The 17,935-nt window shown below is 44.1% G+C and overlaps 1 protein-coding gene across 6 annotated transcripts in view; it reads left to right on the plus strand.

Annotated features, from left to right (window-relative positions):
• Positions 1-2,524: 2,524 nt before the first annotated feature.
• LOC139418851 (protocadherin Fat 1-like) overlaps positions 2,525-17,935 on the plus strand; it is a 101,363-nt gene continuing 85,952 nt past the window's right edge. For 5 of the 6 annotated variants that reach the window (XM_071168601.1, XM_071168604.1, XM_071168602.1 and 2 more), the window contains exons 1-2: positions 3,828-3,926; positions 5,950-9,239. In XM_071168601.1, the coding sequence (XP_071024702.1) occupies positions 5,978-9,239 (3,262 nt within the window). In that variant the 5' untranslated portion in view covers positions 3,828-3,926; positions 5,950-5,977. Of the gene's footprint in view, positions 2,757-3,827; positions 3,927-5,949; positions 9,240-17,935 lie in introns of those variants that run through there. The other variant, XM_071168600.1, reaches the window with a different exon arrangement.

The following is a 17,935-nucleotide window of genomic DNA, read 5'->3' on the forward strand; positions in this document are numbered from 1 at the left end:
AGAGATACAGAGAGAGAGATACAGAGAGAGAAAGAGATACAGAGAGAGAGACACAGAGAGAGAGAGACAGAGAGAGAGATACAGAGAGAGAGAGATACAGAGAGAGATACAGAGAGAGACACAGAGAGAGATACAGAGAGAGAGAGAGAGAGACACAGAGAGAGATACATAGAGAGGTACAGAGAGTGAGAGAGAGACAGAGAGAGAGGGATACAGAGAGAGAGAGAGAGAGAGAGAGAGAGAGACAGAGAGAGGAGAGATACACAGAGAGAGAGAGATACACAGAGAGATACAGAGAGCGAGAGAGAGAGACAGAGAGATACAGAGAGAGAGAGATACATAGAGAGGTACAGAGAGACACAGAGAGAGAGAGAGATACAGAGAGAGAGAGAGATACAGAGAGATACACAGAGGGAAAAGAGAGAGATACACGGAGAGATACAGAGAGCGAGAGAGAGAGACAGAGAGATACAGAGAGAGAGAGATACATAGAGCGGTACAGAGAGATACAGAGAGAGAGAGAGAAACATACAGAGAGAGAGACAGCGAGCGATACAGAGAGAGAGAGAGAGAGAGAGACAGAGAGTGAAACATACAGAGAGGGAGAGAGAGCTAGAGAGAGGACAGGGAGAGAGAGAGGGAGAGATACAGACAGATATATAGAGAGAGAGCGATACAGAGGGAGAGAGAAACAGAGAGATACAGAGAGAGAGAGACAGCGAGCGATACAGAGAGAGAGAGACAGACAGTGAAACATAAAGAGAGAGAGACAGAGAGATAGAGAGCGAAAGAGAGAGAGAGCGATACAGAAAGAGAGAGACAGAGAGACAGAGAGAAAGGGATACAGAGAGAGATACAGCGAGAGAGAGAGATACAGAGAGACAGAGAGACACAGAGGCACAGAGAGACAGAGAGAGAGAGATACAGAAAGAGAGAGAGAGAGAGAGATACAGAGAGCGAGAGATACAGAGAGAGATACAGAGAGATACAGAGAGATACAGAGAGACAGAGAGAGAGAAACAGAGACAGAGAGATAGAGAGACAGAGAGAGAGAGATACAGAGTGAGAGAGAGATACAGAGAGCGAGAGACACAGAGAGATACATAGAGAGGTACAGAGAGAGATACACAGAGCGATACAGAGAGACAGACAGCGAGCGATACAGAGAGAATGAAACATACAGAGAGAGGAGAGAGGAGAGAGAGACACAGAGACAGAAAGAGATACAGAGAGACAGAGACAGACAGAGAGAAATACAGAGAGAGAGATACACAGAGAGAGAGAGAGATACAGAGAGAGAGAGATACAGAGAGCGAGAGACACAGAGAGATACAGAGAGAGAGAGAGAGATACATAGAGAGGTACAGAGAGAGATCTACACAGAGAGAGAGAGAAACATACAGAGAGAGACAGAGAGTGAAACATACAGTGAGAGAGAGATACAGAGAAACGCAGAGACAGAGAGACCGAGAGATATACAGAGAGAGATACAGATAGACACAGAGAGAGAGATACAGAGAGAGAGAGACAGAGAGAGACACACACAGAGAGATACACAGAGAGAGAGATACAGATATACAGAGAGAGAGAGAGATACAGAGAGATACAGATATACAGATAGAGAGAGATACAGAAATAACAAAAATGTGTTAATGTTGTTTCGTGCCTTCTCACTTTAGTTTATTAGTTTATTGTTTATTTCATTGGCTTTGGCAATGTAAACACATATTTGAGAGAGAGAGAGAGAGAGAGAGAGAGAAAATAGAGAAAATAGAGAAAATAGAGAGAGAGAGAGAGAGAGAGAGAGAGAGAGAGAGAGAGAGAGAGAGAGAAAAAAAAATTGAGAGATGGAGAGAAAGAGAGAAAGAGAACACCCCAGAACCCCATACACAAAAGGAGCCCATGCCTGTCTTTACACAGACCTTGAGCAAATTTGACTTCAATGAGCCATTGGTGAGTGGACATAGGACAGGGATCAGACGACTGGTTCGCATCACACTTAGACGTGCAATTGAGGGTGTGTTCGTTTGTGGCCTCCCTGCACACAGCATGGGGGTAACTTCCGGTGTGTGGCTGTGACTGCGTGGTGGAATAGTAGTTGTGTTTGGGATTTCCACGTCCATGCATGTTGACCCTATATATAAAGGTTATATAACATATTTAGCATAGATTGAATTTTACAGTCATTGTATGAGTTCGTGCTGAAATGTGCAGCCTATTGCAACCATATCACAACCATATCACATAAATGATATCCAACACAACCTTAGTTTACTTTCAATAGGGAAAGTCATTGTTATGGTCCTGTAGCAAAGCAATTGAGCATTACCAACGAGTGAATCTTGAATCCTGCTCTTTTAATATTTTAGGCTCCTTGTCGCTTTATTTTCCAGTTTAACTTGTATGGGAATCAGCAAGGAGAGCGACGAAGGCGTGTGAGCCTCGTTACGTCACTGCTTCCTAAAACCGAGGCATCCCGGTAGAAACAGTAGGCTACTGCTGTTCAACGGATGCTGTTGAACCGCACGCAGATGAACGATTGTGGACTCCAATGTGCCATACACGCTTGATGAAAATGTGTATTTTATGGATTTCGGAGGCGTTGAAAATGTGAATAATGTGGAATAACCGGAGTCTGATTGGTTCCTGTGTGTCACTTTACCGTTTTGCGACCTGCTCGCAAACATAATTTGCCAACATTTGCAGAGATTTATCTGAACCGAACTTTGGAGAGGCGGCGTCATCCAGCCCGTCTGGTAAGTACAACTAGGAAATAGCATTGCTTTACACTGATAGAGGAGAAATAATGTATTGCCTAAAACCATTGAAAATAGCAGCAGTCTTTCATCATGATCATCATCAACATTAGTGACATGATAAACTTCCGAGGAGGCGTTAATATGACATTATACTGGCAGCCCATGCTTCACAGTCTCCAAGATTCCCCTCTCACCACACACACACACACACACACACACACACACACACACACACACACACACACACACACACACACACTATAAAGTTGTGGGTGAGCAGCAGCATGTGCCGTCCAGAGCGCAGCGCTTTGGAGAGAAAATAGCCTGAACAAAAAAGTAGTGAGAGAGCGCCATCAATCGCACATCGGTCACACTCCCATGCGCACGGATTTGGGAACAAGATATTATTGCACATGTATTACACCGAATATTTCAACATGAAGATATTTCTTGAATAGCAGGCGTGTAAATGTGCACTCTCGTTGCACACATCGAAATGAATTGAAGGTTGTAAATAGGAAAACACTTACACTCCCCATAGGCTCATAATAAAACGTTGTAGGCTATTGTACTGTATAGGCAATTGTTTACTTTAATAGAGAATAGCATTAATCCATGCGGAAAAAAATTGAATCAAACCTATACCCAAGTAACCATTTTTATTTGCTTGGATTACCTCATAAACACTATTGGCACCGTGCGTAAATGTGGTAAAACATTGCCGACATTTGGGGAGTAAATTGTAATGTTCATGTTATGGATGCATGGAAAATGCAATCAAAAAGGATATTAGTGCATAGGTATTGGCATGATATTCCCCCATTAAATCCTATTTTATATGATTTGCCTATTATAAAGCCTAGGAAGGGATAAATAATTGAAATTAGACTAGGGAATAGAGCCGATCAAAGTTAACCGTTATCTCGATTCGTGAAGCGGGGGAGCGAGCTGGTTGTTTTATCTTCATGCCAGCAAAGTAGATCCGGGCGTGCGCAACGCGGAGAGATACTAGGGGGAATTCAGTGTGGAAGAAAGGGAGCAACGAGAAAGAAGTGGAAAGTGGATAGAGTCGCGGAGAGGGAAGTCCACGTAGTTACCATGCAGACGTTCGTACCTTACAAACTACACGAAAAACCGCCAAAATCTACGCCGTTAATGAGGCAATAGGTATGTAATGTGATGCATTAGTTTTTTTTTTAGCACTTTTCCTGTGTATAAGCAAGTTGTCTTTGTGGTTTGTGAATCGGAGTTAAAAGTTGAGATTGTCCGAGCGGACTAGTTCTCTATAAGTGGCGCTCGAGCAGTGGACTGAAATCAGAGACCATTTCTTTCCCCCAGTGAAGTTGAACGTTTTAAAGTTTTTAGGAAAGGTATTAAATAGGCTACTATCGAAATGAGAGACTATGGAAGTTGGTTACTGTTCTACGCCTTTTGTATATGTGTGGGACTTGTTTTACACATTGTGCAGTGTTCGCGGTTGGGGTATTGTTGCCATTTCTTTAAACGTCTTTCATTAATCGGTACGTACATCTGTCTCAGGCAATGCTACCGCGTCTACGTGAAATGAATAGAAATGGGTACCGTTGGGGGATGGGTTGGACAATTAAACAACAGACAGAAAGCAATGATTTTATGAAGCTGTTTTTGTATTTTCCTTTCTTCCAAGAATATGATTTCAGCCCCCCAAAAAACATGTCAATATAATTTTTCCCCCTTTATGATTTGCCACGAATTGCCTAGTTCAACAGTTGGAAAATCCGGGATGTGTATGCAGACTTAGTTAAAAAAATAAATAAAATTGTACATGTGTTTTATTTTATTTAAGTTTGCTTACTGACCTGACATGACTGTGCCATAAAGCCCTACACTGGAGGCATGAAAAGTTAGCCTAATCCCCAGGGGTAAAAAAAATATAGGCTCAATGCATACTTTTTGTTGTTGAAAGTACTCATGCCTGCATTATGCTACTAGCCCCATAAAACACACACATATATATATATATATGTATGTGTGTGTGTGTGTGTGTGTGTGTCTATTGCAAACATACATTCAGCATGTGTTTTGAACAGATCTAAGGCAGCTGGACACCAGTGTCAGTCAATAGCCCGGGCTGGGATGTTTTAACATTCTCCAGTGCTTTTCCCGATGGCAACTCTTTTAAAAGCCCAAAGCGCAGCGCTGTGTTTATTTTAGCACAGCCTAAACAGAAAATAGCCAAGCTCAGGAACTAAGGCCCCAGAGTCAGTATAGATACAGCTTTTAGTGCTAGAAGTCGTTTTGATCATACACTATTTCCAGGCATAATAATGGATGTATAATGTACACGTGAAATCCAATACGAGCACAAACCTGTATGCCTGAAAGTCACTTCTTTTCGTATTAGACCATGTATTTTGAGTCAGTTTGCATGTCTAGTTATGCGAGGACAGTGCTGCTTTCCTGCCATTTCCAACCCTTTCTTCGTGCAATGTATCCGCTTGAGCTATTTGCATAATGTCATGTAGATCAAAGAATTTCAAACATGTGCAATTTAGAAGATAGAAGGAATTGTCAAATGTGCTTATTATAGCTTTGAAGTCCGTTTTCGCTTGACCTGTAATTGAATAAGTGAGAATTGAATGCCGTGCAACTATTTTGTCATTACCAATGACCTCCATCATCATTTGTACATAGAGGACTGAATTAAATGAGTACATGTTCTGATGTGAAGAGACTCGTCTCTGAATTGTGCTTTGAAACAGTAAAAAAGGATTTACGTAGTATATCTGTTCTGTTAAACCTGTTGCTGAAATCGTAAGAGGAATGCCGGCCAAGACAAATACGTTATTTGTCCTATATCTTTTCTCCCTCTCCCCCTCTGTCACAGAAAACCCATTTATCAGCCTGACCATCGTTTGTCATGCCGTTTAAATGAGCTCAGTGAGGCTCACAGTAAAGGGAGGAGTAAGGTTAGAGACCTTTGTCGAGCAGATATTAACAGCAGCCGTTCACCGTGCCACTTTAAAACCACAAATTTGTTGGGAAGGTTCAACATTTAGCGCTTTTGCTTGTTAGCATAAAGACATATTTTATGATGCTCTTAAATTAAAGCACTGATCCATCCCTATTTTCTGAAAAATCTATTAAAATGTTTAATTTGATGTTTATTTTTTTTAGCTTGTTTCTGACCTTCTGTTTTGTGCGTCTCCAGGTGGTTTGGTAGAGAACACGGTACGAAAATGGGGAAATACTTGACTTCACTGCTCGTGCTGCTCCTGCAGCTCCTCTGCGGCTGCACAGGGAACCAAAGGACGGAGAAGGCATTGGCCCTGCAGTTCACTCACTCTGTTTACAATGCCACCATATATGAGAACTCTGCTGCTAAGACCTACTTGGAGAGTCATGCCAAGATGGGCATCTACATCACAGACCCCACCTGGGAGATACGGTACAAAATAGTGTCAGGAGACAATGAGAACCTTTTCAAAGCAGAGGACTACATCCTGGGAGACTTTAGCTTCCTGAGAATAAGGACCAAAGGAGGCAGCACTGCCATTCTGAACCGGGAGGTCAAAGACCACTACTTGCTCACTGTCAAAGCCGTGGAGAGGGGCACCAACGTGGAGGCTCGCGCCCGAGTCCAGGTACAGGTTCAGGACACCAACGACCTGAGGCCTCTGTTCTCTCCCACCTCCTACAGCGTCTCGCTGCTCGAGAACACAGCCCTACGGACCAGCGTGGCCAAGGTCACTGCCACGGACGCCGACATTGGGACCAATGGGGAGTACTACTACAGCTTCCGGGAGTGGACAGATGTGTTCGCCGTTCACCCCACAAGTGGGGTGGTGACGCTGACCGGCAAGCTGGATCACGCTGAGACCCAGCTGTATGACCTGGAGATCCTGGCCGTGGACCGAGGCATGAAGCTCTACGGGAGCAGCGGCTTCAGTAGCATGGCCAAGCTGACGGTGAGGGTGGAGCAGGCCAACGAGCACGCGCCCGTCATCGCCGCAGTCACTCTGGCGCCCTCGGGCGCTGACCGCGACCCCACCTACGCCATAGTGACCGTCGAGGACAGCGACCAGGGACCAAATGGGGAGATCGCGTCGTTGAGCGTGGTGGCGGGCGACCCCCTCCAGCAGTTTAAGGCCCTGAGAACTAGTCCCGGGAGCAAGGAGTACAAAATCAAAGCGGTCAAGGATGTAGACTGGGACACCCAGCCTTTCGGATACAACCTCACATTACAGGCCAAGGACAAAGGAAGCCCCCCCCAGTTTTCTTCAGCGAAAGTGGTACATGTAACATCCCCTCAGTTTAAAGTGGGCCCCCCTAAATTTGAACACGCTGTTTATAGGGTCAATCTCAGTGAGTTTGCCCCTCTCCACACACCTGTTGCTATGGTAACTGCCTTGCCAAAGTATCCACAGTTGAAGTATGCTTTCAGATATAAAACAGAGAAGAATCGTTTTGCTATTAATCCAGACACTGGCCTAATTACCACAACTGGACCCATCTATGCGGATTATGCCCCTAAATTTGAACTAGAAGTTATTACCAGTGACAAAAAGGCAGCGACAAAGGTTATCATTGACATTATAGATGTTAACAATAATGCTCCTGAGTTCCAACAGACCTCTTACAAGGCCACCGTTGATGAGAATGTACCCGTAGGGTCCAACGTGTTAGCAGTGAAAGCCACGGATCTAGACAGTGGAGAGAACGGGTATGTGACCTACAGCATTGCCAACATGAGCCCGCAGCCGTTTGTCATCGACTACTTCTCTGGTGTCATCGGCACCTCAGAAGAGCTGGATTACGAGCTGATGCCAAGAATTTACAATCTCAAAATTAGGGCTTCAGACTGGGGTTCCCCTTTCCGACGGGAGGTGGAGGCATCAGTTACTGTCACACTGAATAACCTGAATGACAATAAGCCTCTATTCGAAAATGTCGACTGTGAAGTCACTGTGCCTAGAGACCATGGCGTGGGAGAGCAGATAACGACGGTGTCTGCAATTGACGCTGACGAATTGCAACTAGTGCGGTACGACATCAAAACTGGGAATGATCTTGATCTCTTTGAGTTGAACTCCAACTCGGGTGTGCTTTCTTTGAAACGAACACTGAGCGAGGGGGAGGCAGGTAAAGTGTCCTTCCATAGCTTACAGATCAGAGCCAGTGATGGAGAGCATGAGACTGAACCAATGATAATGAACATCACTGTCATCACAGCTCGCAAGCCTGTCCAATTGAAGTGCGTCGACACTGGGGTTGCTACCATGTTGGCAGAAAAGCTTCTTCATGGCACTAAGATCCACACCCCAACTGAGCCTGACGATAACTTAATGGACATCCATACGGTTAACCGCTACTCCCCTCAGTTTGCAGAGTCCTTCCCCAGTGTCATTGAGGTCAAAGAGGACCTTCCGGTTGGGGCTAGGGTAGTCCATCTAAGCGCCTCCGACACAGACAGTGGTTTTAACGGAAAATTGGTGTACGTTATTTCAGGAGGAGATGCAGAGAGTCGTTTCATTGTAGATATGAACACCGGTTGGCTTTTGGTTCACACTCCACTGGACAGGGAAACGACGGACCACTACACACTGAATGTCACGGTCTACGATCTGGGAATACCGCAGAAGTCCTCCTCGCGTCTTTTGGATGTTAAGATCTTGGATGCTAACGATAACAGTCCACAGTTCCTGCAAGACTCCTATTCGGTGGAAATAAGTGAAAAAACACCAGTGGGGACTGAAATCGTCCAGGTGGATTCCACCGATAAGGACCAGGGAGATAACGGAGTAATCAGGTATTCGATTGTGGCCGACACTGACCAGTTTGCCATTGACGAGCTGACTGGAGTAGTGACAGTGAAAAAGCAGCTGGATCGCGAGGTGCACCCGGTTTACATTCTGAAGATCGCTGCGTGTGACCAGGCGGTTAATGATCCTCAACTCGTGTCTACAGTGTTGCTGAAGGTCGTTCTTGAGGACGTCAATGACAATCCTCCCAAATTCATCCCGTCAAATTACCGGGTGAAGGTGAGGGAGGACCTCCCGGTCGGCACTGTGATTATGTGGCTGGAGGCTCACGACCCGGATGTCGGGCTGTCCAGTCAGGTACGGTACAGCCTCAGCGATAACGGGGACGGCAACTTCGAGGTGGACAAACTCAGTGGCGCGGTGCGCATCCTGCAGACTCTGGATTACGAGAAGAAGCAGGTGTACAACCTCACGGCGAAAGCCAAGGACAAAGGGAAGCCCGTGTCTTTATCGTCGACGTGCTTCATTGAGGTGGATGTAGTGGACGTAAACGAGAATCTGTATCGCCCGTGGTTCCCCTCGTTTGTGGATACGGGATTTATAAAAGAGGACGCCCTCATTGGGACATCCGTAATGAAAGTAACGGCTCAAGACGAAGACAAAGGAAGAGACGGAGAAATACGCTACTCAATACGGGACGGCTCTGGTTTAGGGATATTCACCATTGATGAAGAGACTGGTGAGTTTCTCACTTTTTCCCCCCTCTCTTTGTCATTACCATATTGCCCCTATGTGAAGGCCCATTTTGTTTATCATTTATTATTTAAGGCACCAAATGGGCATGCATGAATTTTAAATGACTGGGATGTGAAAAGGGGTGTAATCCCATGTATCTGTGCAGACTATGCTTGTCTGCCCATGTCCCCCCCCCCCCTTCCCTGAAATATCAGTGGTGGGGGCAAATGGTGAATGGAGGTGAGGGTTGCTTCCTGGAGAACCGCTAAGCTTCCTGATTCCTTTCATTTTTCTGTCTGAGGGAAGAGAATTGATGGCAGGAACAGCTGGAGCAGCTGTGTCCAAGACCTGCAGTAGACATTCCAAACTAGTTGCCGGGGAATTAAGAGGATTGCTTAGTGATTTTACCCACTGACGCTCCCTTTCCCACGCGAGCATTTTGTTTCAATGTCGTAAAACGAGCCATATGCAAATGGCTAATGCTGCATGCTGGCTCGTCCCACATGAGATGGAACTTGTTTGTATAATGAAAGAGTTATTTTTCTGTGATTGTCATATCGCTTTAGTATTGCAAATCTAATTTTTTTTGTGTGTGTGTCTGGTGAAATGCATTTGCTGGCCTCTTTGTGGTCTTACAAAGAAAGTAGGAATACTTTTTTTCTCAGCTGCTCACGGACGTTAAAGAACCTGTGCCAAGGGTTTAAAAATAAGCAGTTCGGAATTCAAACGTTTTTTGCCACAAAAGGCTACTGGTAACCCCATTTTGGGTGTGTCAGACCTGGCTTGCTGCCCTTGATTTTTAAACACAGTTACCATACTCTGGGTGGCTAAATGTCCGTTTTTCCCTTTTAAAATGTATTTCTGCATGGCAATATACATATTTAATGTACAAATGGGCCGGTGAAACTTGATGCATAAAACATTAGGTTTTTAGCATATATGTAGTCTATCCCCTAAGTCTGGAAGTCCAATGCAATGTCTCTGGAAATGTAATTTACAGATTTTAAAGTAACTACATGAGAAATTGATGAGAGGATGTTAATTTAGATTCAGGTGGAGACATACACTTTATTAAGCAGAGTAAATTAGGGCCTTTCGTGAACCTGTGGGGAAATCACACTTTCTTTGCTGGTAAAATTTAGCATGACGGGATGAGCCGGCATGAAGCATGGCTCCTTAAGGACCATCTGTCAGCTATTGTGCCTGTCCAGTCTTAGTGTGATTGTTCTCTGGGGTAGTTGTCAGATTGTTGCTTGTAGATAATTCTACCTCTTTTGTTCAAAACTTACTGAGGGAAAATGTAAACAGAGCGAACTGGAGGGAGCCTTTTGATTCTTGAAATGCAATATGAAACTCATCTGAGATTGGTTTAAAAATAGCTTCGGTCCCGCTCATCAAAATTTGTAGAAACTCTCACACACACAATGCACTCTTTAGGAAGTTGACATTTTGAAACAAAGTGCCTTATATTTAGGCAACAGAGATTTCTGCTCTGTGGTTTGTTAGTTGAGACTCTGCCCTCGGCTTGGGGCTGTGGATCTTAGGCCGAAACTCAGAAGTGTTCTTGTTTCTGTGAAGGACACCCACTTTTTGTTTGAAATCCCACTCCTGAATGTATTGGATGCAGGTCACCGGGAGCTCCTGACCTGCTCTTCCTCCCCTGCCCTCGACCTCCATGGCCTTCAGAGTGATTTATCAGAAGTGGCAATGATAGGATTGGGGGGGGGGGTTGGTCTGGGTCTGAGCAGAGGGGGGTGTGAGGTTACCACGTGAGGATTATGCTCTACAAGAAATCGATGTAAAACAAAGGGTGCACACCCAGTGTCGCTTTCACCCAGTCGTGCAGCTGCAGCTCGTGCTTTCCGACAAGTAGGAAAACAAGGGTTGAGAAGAAAACAAATGAAAAAGTGGTAAAAATCAAAGGATACATGCCAGAAGCCACACACACCTTAAGCTCTGGAAAAGTGTTTTTATGAGGGGGCTAGTAAGGGAAGGTTGGCTAACATCTGTGGCTGGTTAAGTTAAATGCCTTTTGGAATCTCATGTTCTCCTTGTGCATGCTTTTATTTATTCCCGGAATCCTCTTGAACCCCTGGGTTTGAGAATGGAGGGGTAGTGATGAGGAATGTGCAAATGAAAAGGTCTTTAGTGCCCATTCGACTCCCTTACCTCTCATCTTACCGCCAAGAAGATACAATTTTGGCCCTTTAGTTTTTCTCCTTAAGCCTAAATCTTGAACTTTATATTTAGTTACTAGCTTAATTTAGTTCAGTGAACAAAGGCGGAAATTAACTTCAGCTTTCAATATATTATTTTACCCGATTTCAGGGTTTGCTTTTGCTAACAGCAGTAATTCAGCCATTTTTTTAGGCCAATATAAGATTAACAAAACCCAGAAAGTTGTTACTTCTAAGATAGGAATCAACATGTTTTCCCCCTATCCAGTTCTTATTGTCCGACTGTAGACGGCTATATCTGCCAAACGTCTGGCCCGGGCCCCTCCGGATCGCTGACCCTTGTATTTACATCTGCACATCACACAAACATGTTTAGAGCTGGGGGCTATGTGGAGCCCAGGTGAGATTTTGTGTGCAGTCCAGGCTAATTCTGTCCTTGTGTGTGCTCCGACACTGCTGTTGGGGTTATCGAGCTAATGGGGGCCTGACACACTTAAGGCCAGCTAGGTATGCCGCTAACCTGATTGATGTTTCCAGGGCCAGGCATGGAATCTAGTTCCTTGATTTAATAAACCTTTAGTTGGGAAAAGGAACAAACAACTGGAGACTGAGGTCATGATACAGAGGGAAGAACAACAAGATGGACTTCTTTCACAAAGTAGGCTAGTTAAGGCTTCTAGTAAGAGGGCGGGGTTGTTGTGGTTGGGCCTAGAAGTTAGGGCTGGGAATTGCCAGGGACCAAGATAAGACATTATCACAATACTTAGGTGCCAATACAGTATTTATTGTATTTCTCGTGATGAGATATATATATATACAGTGCCTTGCAAAAGTATTCGGCCCCCTTGAACTTTGCGACCTTTTGCCACATTTCAGGCTTCAAACATAAAGATATTAAACTGTGTTTTTTTGTGAAGAATCAACAAGTGGGACACAATCATGAAGTGGAACGACATTTATTGGATATTTCAAACTTTTTTTACAAATCAAAAACTGAAAAATTGTGCGTGCAAAATTATTCAGCCCCCTTAAGTTAATACTTTGTAGCGCCACCTTTTACTGCGATTACAGCTGTAAGTCGCTTGGGGTATGTCTCTATCAGTTTTGCACATCGAGAGACTGAACATTTTTCCCATTCCTCCTTGCAAAACAGCTCGAGCTCAGTGAGGTTGGATGGAGAGCATTTGTGAACAGCAGTTTTCAGTTCTTTCCACAGATTCTCGATTGGATTCAGGTCTGGACTTTGACTTGGCCATTCTAACACCTGGATATGTTTATTTTTGAACCATTCCATTGTAGATTTTGCTTTATGTTTTGGATCATTGTCTTGTTGGAAGACAAATCTCCGTCCCAGTCTCAGGTCTTTTGCAGACTCCATCAGGTTTTCTTCCAGAATGGTCCTGTATTTGGCTCCATCCATCTTCCCATCAATTTTAACCATCTTCCCTGTCCCTGCTGAAGAAAAGCAGGCCCAAACCATGATGTTGCCACCACCATGTTTGACAGTGGGGATGGTGTGTTCAGGGTGTTGCTTTTACGCCAAACATAACGTTTTGCATTGTTGCCAAAAAGTTCAATTTTGGTTTCATCTGACCAGAGCACCTTCTTCCACATGTTTGGTGTGTCTCCCAGGTGGCTTGTGGCAAACTTTAAACAACACTTTTTATGGATATCTTTAAGAAATGGCTTTCTTCTTGCCACTCTTCCATAAAGGCCAGATTTGTGCAATATACGACTGATTGTTGTCCTATGGACAGAGTCTCCCACCTCAGCTGTAGATCTCTGCAGTTCATCCAGAGTGATCATGGGCCTCTTGGCTGCATCTCTGATCAGTCTTCTCCTTGTATGAGCTGAAAGTTCAGAGGGACGGCCAGGTCTTGGTAGATTTGCAGTGGTCTGATACTCCTTCCATTTCAATATTATCGCTTGCACAGTGCTCCTTGGGATGTTTAAAGCTTGGGAAATCTTTTTGTATCCAAATCCGGCTTTAAACTTCTTCACAACAGTATCTCGGACCTGCCTGGTGTGTTCCTTGTTCTTCATGATGCTCTCTGCGCTTTTAACGGACCTCTGAGACTATCACAGTGCAGGTGCATTTATACGGAGACTTGATTACACACAGGTGGATTGTATTTATCATCATTAGTCATTTAGGTCAACATTGGATCATTCAGAGATCCTCACTGAACTTCTGGAGAGAGTTTGCTGCACTGAAAGTAAAGGGGCTGAATAATTTTGCACGCCCAATTTTTACGTTTTTGATTTGTTAAAGTTTGAAATATCCAATAAATGTCATTCCACTTCAAAATTGTGTCCCACTTGTTGTTGATTCTTCACAAAAAAATACAGTTTTATATCTTTATGTTTGAAGCCTGAAATGTGGCAAAAGGTCGCAAAGTTCAAGGGGGGCCGAATACTTTCGCAAGGCACTGTATATAGTGTGAATCTATAGTGTGATTTTTATTTTATTTTAAAAGCTATTAAGCAAAATACTGAGTTTTGGTGCAGGTACAGCCAACTAGCTCAAAACTTTATTGCGATATTGTCAATACGATATATCGTTAAAAAAAAGATATCCCAATATGTAACTGTACACCCCCCCCAACCATCACTAGTAGAAGTTATTGTTGTGGGGTGGTCGAGGTGGTGAGTGGTATTAATTTGGGACAAAACCACTTGACATTCCATTCTCTCTGAATCTAAATTGAGATCGACTCTTAATGGTACTTCACTCTGCAGTGCACTATAAATTATTTTCACTGACGTCCCTATAAAAAATCCAGTAATGCTGCCGCTGTTGCTTAGGGAAGAGGGAGGGGTGGAGGATGTTGTTTGTCATGGACTGTGCTTAATTAGTGGCGAGGTAGGCTATAGGCCTAGGCCCAATAAGTCTTGTACGGGTACATTGCTCAAATCAAATTGTATTTGTCACATACACATGGTTAGCAGATGTTAATGTGACTGTAGCGAAATGCTTGTGGTAACAATGTAAGAAATAATACATAAAAAAAATACTGCATAGTTTCCTAAGAACTCGAAGCGAGGCGACCATCTCTGTCGGTGCCATCAGTGAATCGATGTTGACCGTTCTCAAAGTAGATCAATTAGACTTGGTGCTTGCGCTAAAGGATTGACTGCCGTTTATGAGGTCATGGAAGGGTCCTCTGTGATCAATTAAGCATGTCTTTCTGTTAGAACTCCTAATACCTTGTATTTCAGCCTTTGACGTAAAGAGCTAGTTCGACCAGACTCTCTCTCTCTCTCATTGTGTTTCTCCTCCAGGAACTGCTAGTTTCGATGCCGCTTTGACAGCACTATTGAAGTCATGTCCGTACGCTCGTTAGCCTACTTTGTGAACCGAGGTGAAAAACCAAGATGTGGTGATTGAATTTGCACTGATTCACTTAACAGGAGTGAATCAGTGCAGGAGTGAATCAGGACAGGAGTGAATCAGGACAGGAGTGAATCAGGACAGGAGTGAATCAGTGCAGGAGTGAATCAGGGCAGGAGTGAATCAGGGGGGGGGGTGAAAATGCATATTAATAAAAGTAGTAAAGGTGAACCAAGGTGTAAGGCCTTCATGCAGTGTGTTTGCATTTATGTAGGAAATACGTAAGGAATCTCAATAGCCCCAGTGGAATCGCCTCTTCCGTCCAGATGCTCGTTGGATAATGTATGCCATTGCCCTTTGCTCATTGGATAATGTATGCGTTGCCCTTTCACTTCAAACTGGAGGCAGCCGGTGTGCTGAAATGGCTGTGTGTGGAGGCAAATGAAATAGTTTGACGTGTAATGACAAAGTACTGTGAGCGTGTGTTTTCCCCTCTTCAATTTTGGCCTTCCTCCCTCCTCTCTTTCCCCAAATTGTCCCCCCCATTGCCCTTCCTGACGAGAGCGAGTTAGGGCCGACCCTCGGTGATGCCAGATAGGGGAGGTATGTGGCGAATGGTTTTGTCTTTTCATGTTTGGCTGCGTTCACTATTCCAGCTACGTCTGCACCACCAAAGCTTCATGGGAGATTGATTGAACCTATGCACCCAGGCCCTTTCCCTTCTATTTTTTTGTTGTTGATTCTATACACAGAAGCTCAAGCCAGAAGTGTGACTTCTTCAGCACACTCAAGAGCCACATGACTCATGGCTTGAGCGCCGTTGCTGGGGGTGACAGGGCCAGGAATGTGCATTCGGGCCAAAGTTGATTGTCGGGTGCTAAATGAAAAGCACACTTTCCCCAGTTAAAGTTTGTTGCTTCTCTCTGTCCATTAAGTCTTTTTTTAGAAACCTGTGAAGGTGCCGCGTGCAGATGGCGTGCTCGATTGTGAGTCAACTCTTGTCATGCTAATCTAGGCAATTGAGACCCGTGGCTAATAATGGTTGGTGACATTTTGTTTTCTTTTTATGTAAACTACTGTAAATTATGACTACACACGTTGCTAATGATTGCATAGAGGTTCTGCAGACACGTACAGGACTGCAGTAACTACATGTTTGTCACACATTTGACAGAAAAAAAAAAATCAAATTGATCTTAGTGAAGTTTACTGGGATATGTTCGATCTTTGAAACTTGGGCCGAGAAATGTTGTTTTTCAGTTCTCTATCTTGGTGTGTGTTCCCCTGTTACTTTGGAAAAGACCTGCAGTTCCCTGTAGCATGTTCACCTGAATGTGAAGTTGTTATTCTCCGATCATAGCCCCAATCAAAAATGGAGTTTACCGCAGTGAAAGGGGTAACCGACAAAGGCTTAGCTGGCTGTTTCTTTTAAAGCATCTCTCGATATGATGCATTGGCTCTCAAAGCGTACCTGACTGAATGTCAAAGGGAAACGGTGCTTGGCTGAACGAATCCTGAGGTTTCATGTGTTGAGAGACAGCCACTTAAAAAAACCAAACGGCGAGAGATGAAGATGCTCCTTTTTGAATTCCCCGCCCGTCATGTTCGTGTTGTCAAGCTGCCAACGTAAAGACCAAAGACAGGAAACATCAGAATTACGGTAGCATGACCAGAGACAGCAGCTTAATGGCACTTGGTTCAAATCCAGTGTTATACAGATGTAGACACCGACATGTTTAGGCCTAAATGCCATGGTTGCCTCTTAGGGTTGAAAAGCTTAGGACAGAAAATGCTGCCAAAACATGCATTTAAACCCACATACTGTCCCAACCTTCCCGTCATAACTCTCAACAACCATAATGCCTTTTTATAGGCCTAAACGCCACTCTAATCTCTAATCTCCGAAGACAATAAAAATGTAATGAAAAAAGAATCAACCTTTTGTAAATGTCAGCACGGCAGCCTATTGGAAAACGAGAGCAGGCCTATATTTCAAAGTGCCTTATCTGTCTCCAAAAAAAAAGACCTTTCCACGGGAACCGTTTACCGTGGCGCATTGAGTACAGTCGGTGTCAGTGGGCAACTATCTCAGGGGGCTTCGTAAACATTTTGCGATAAGGGGAAAACAGACGGTACATCGCGCCCACTATCATCAGAGGAGCGGGGCATGGCAACGAAGGGCCGGGAGGGAACAGGGCTTAAATTCTAACGTGATATTAAACCAGGTGGCGCTTCTCACAGGCCCACTCTGAGGCCTTTTGAAATAATACTGCGCTCTGTGACAATGGTAGCTGCCTGGGCATGTCCCAATAGGCTTCCTCAACTGGAATTAATGGGCTAAATTCTGCCAGAAAAAAATCCCATCAGGCATGTTTTCAATGCATCATTTGCCTTTCGTTCATTAAAGACTCTCGCTTTCACTCTGTATCTCGCTGCGTTCTCCCCTCTCCCCCTCACTCCAGATGAATGCAGCCATTTAAAAAAAAACTTTTTCCTTGGGCCAGAGAATCTAGAATAGGATTCTTATTTTATTACACAGTGTCATCAAGCTATAGTTTTGAATATCTATGCCGCTTTAAAACGTTAATGCCCCCCTGGTCTGTTGATGCAGTTTTAATAAAGGGCAGTTGTTTAGTGCTTTTAGTTAGTTCCCTCCCCCTTTTAAGACCATATGATTATGTAGAGTGAAGCACACTGCTCCACATTGTTAAGCTGGCTGAAATGATTCAGTTTGTCTATAAAGTTTTAAAGTACCATTTCCCTTAAGCCCAGCTGTTGATATGCCTCCGGTGGCGATTTTATACAAAATGCACAATGTTGCGCGAAGCGGAAGTGGTTGGTGGGGGCACAACTCAGAGGATCGCCGGGTCAAAGAGAGATCAAATCACATTTTGTTACAACAAGTGTAGACTTTACTGTTAAATGCTTACTTTACAATCCCTTTCCTAACAATGCAGAGTTAAAAAGTACGCAAATTTGCAAAAATGAATGGGAAAAAACACAAAATATTAGTAACACAATAAAATAATAATAATAAGGAGGCTTTATACAAGGAGTACCGGTACTGGAGTCAGTGTGTTGGGGTACTAAGTAGTTGAGGTGATTGAGGTAATAGGTACATGTAGTTAGGGGTTAAATTGACCAGGCAATCAGGTTCGATAATAAACAGAGTAGCAGCAGTGCGTGTGAAAG

The sequence above is a fragment of the Oncorhynchus clarkii genome, chromosome 10 (assembly GCF_045791955.1).
Source record: "Oncorhynchus clarkii lewisi isolate Uvic-CL-2024 chromosome 10, UVic_Ocla_1.0, whole genome shotgun sequence".
NCBI lineage: Eukaryota > Metazoa > Chordata > Actinopteri > Salmoniformes > Salmonidae > Oncorhynchus > Oncorhynchus clarkii.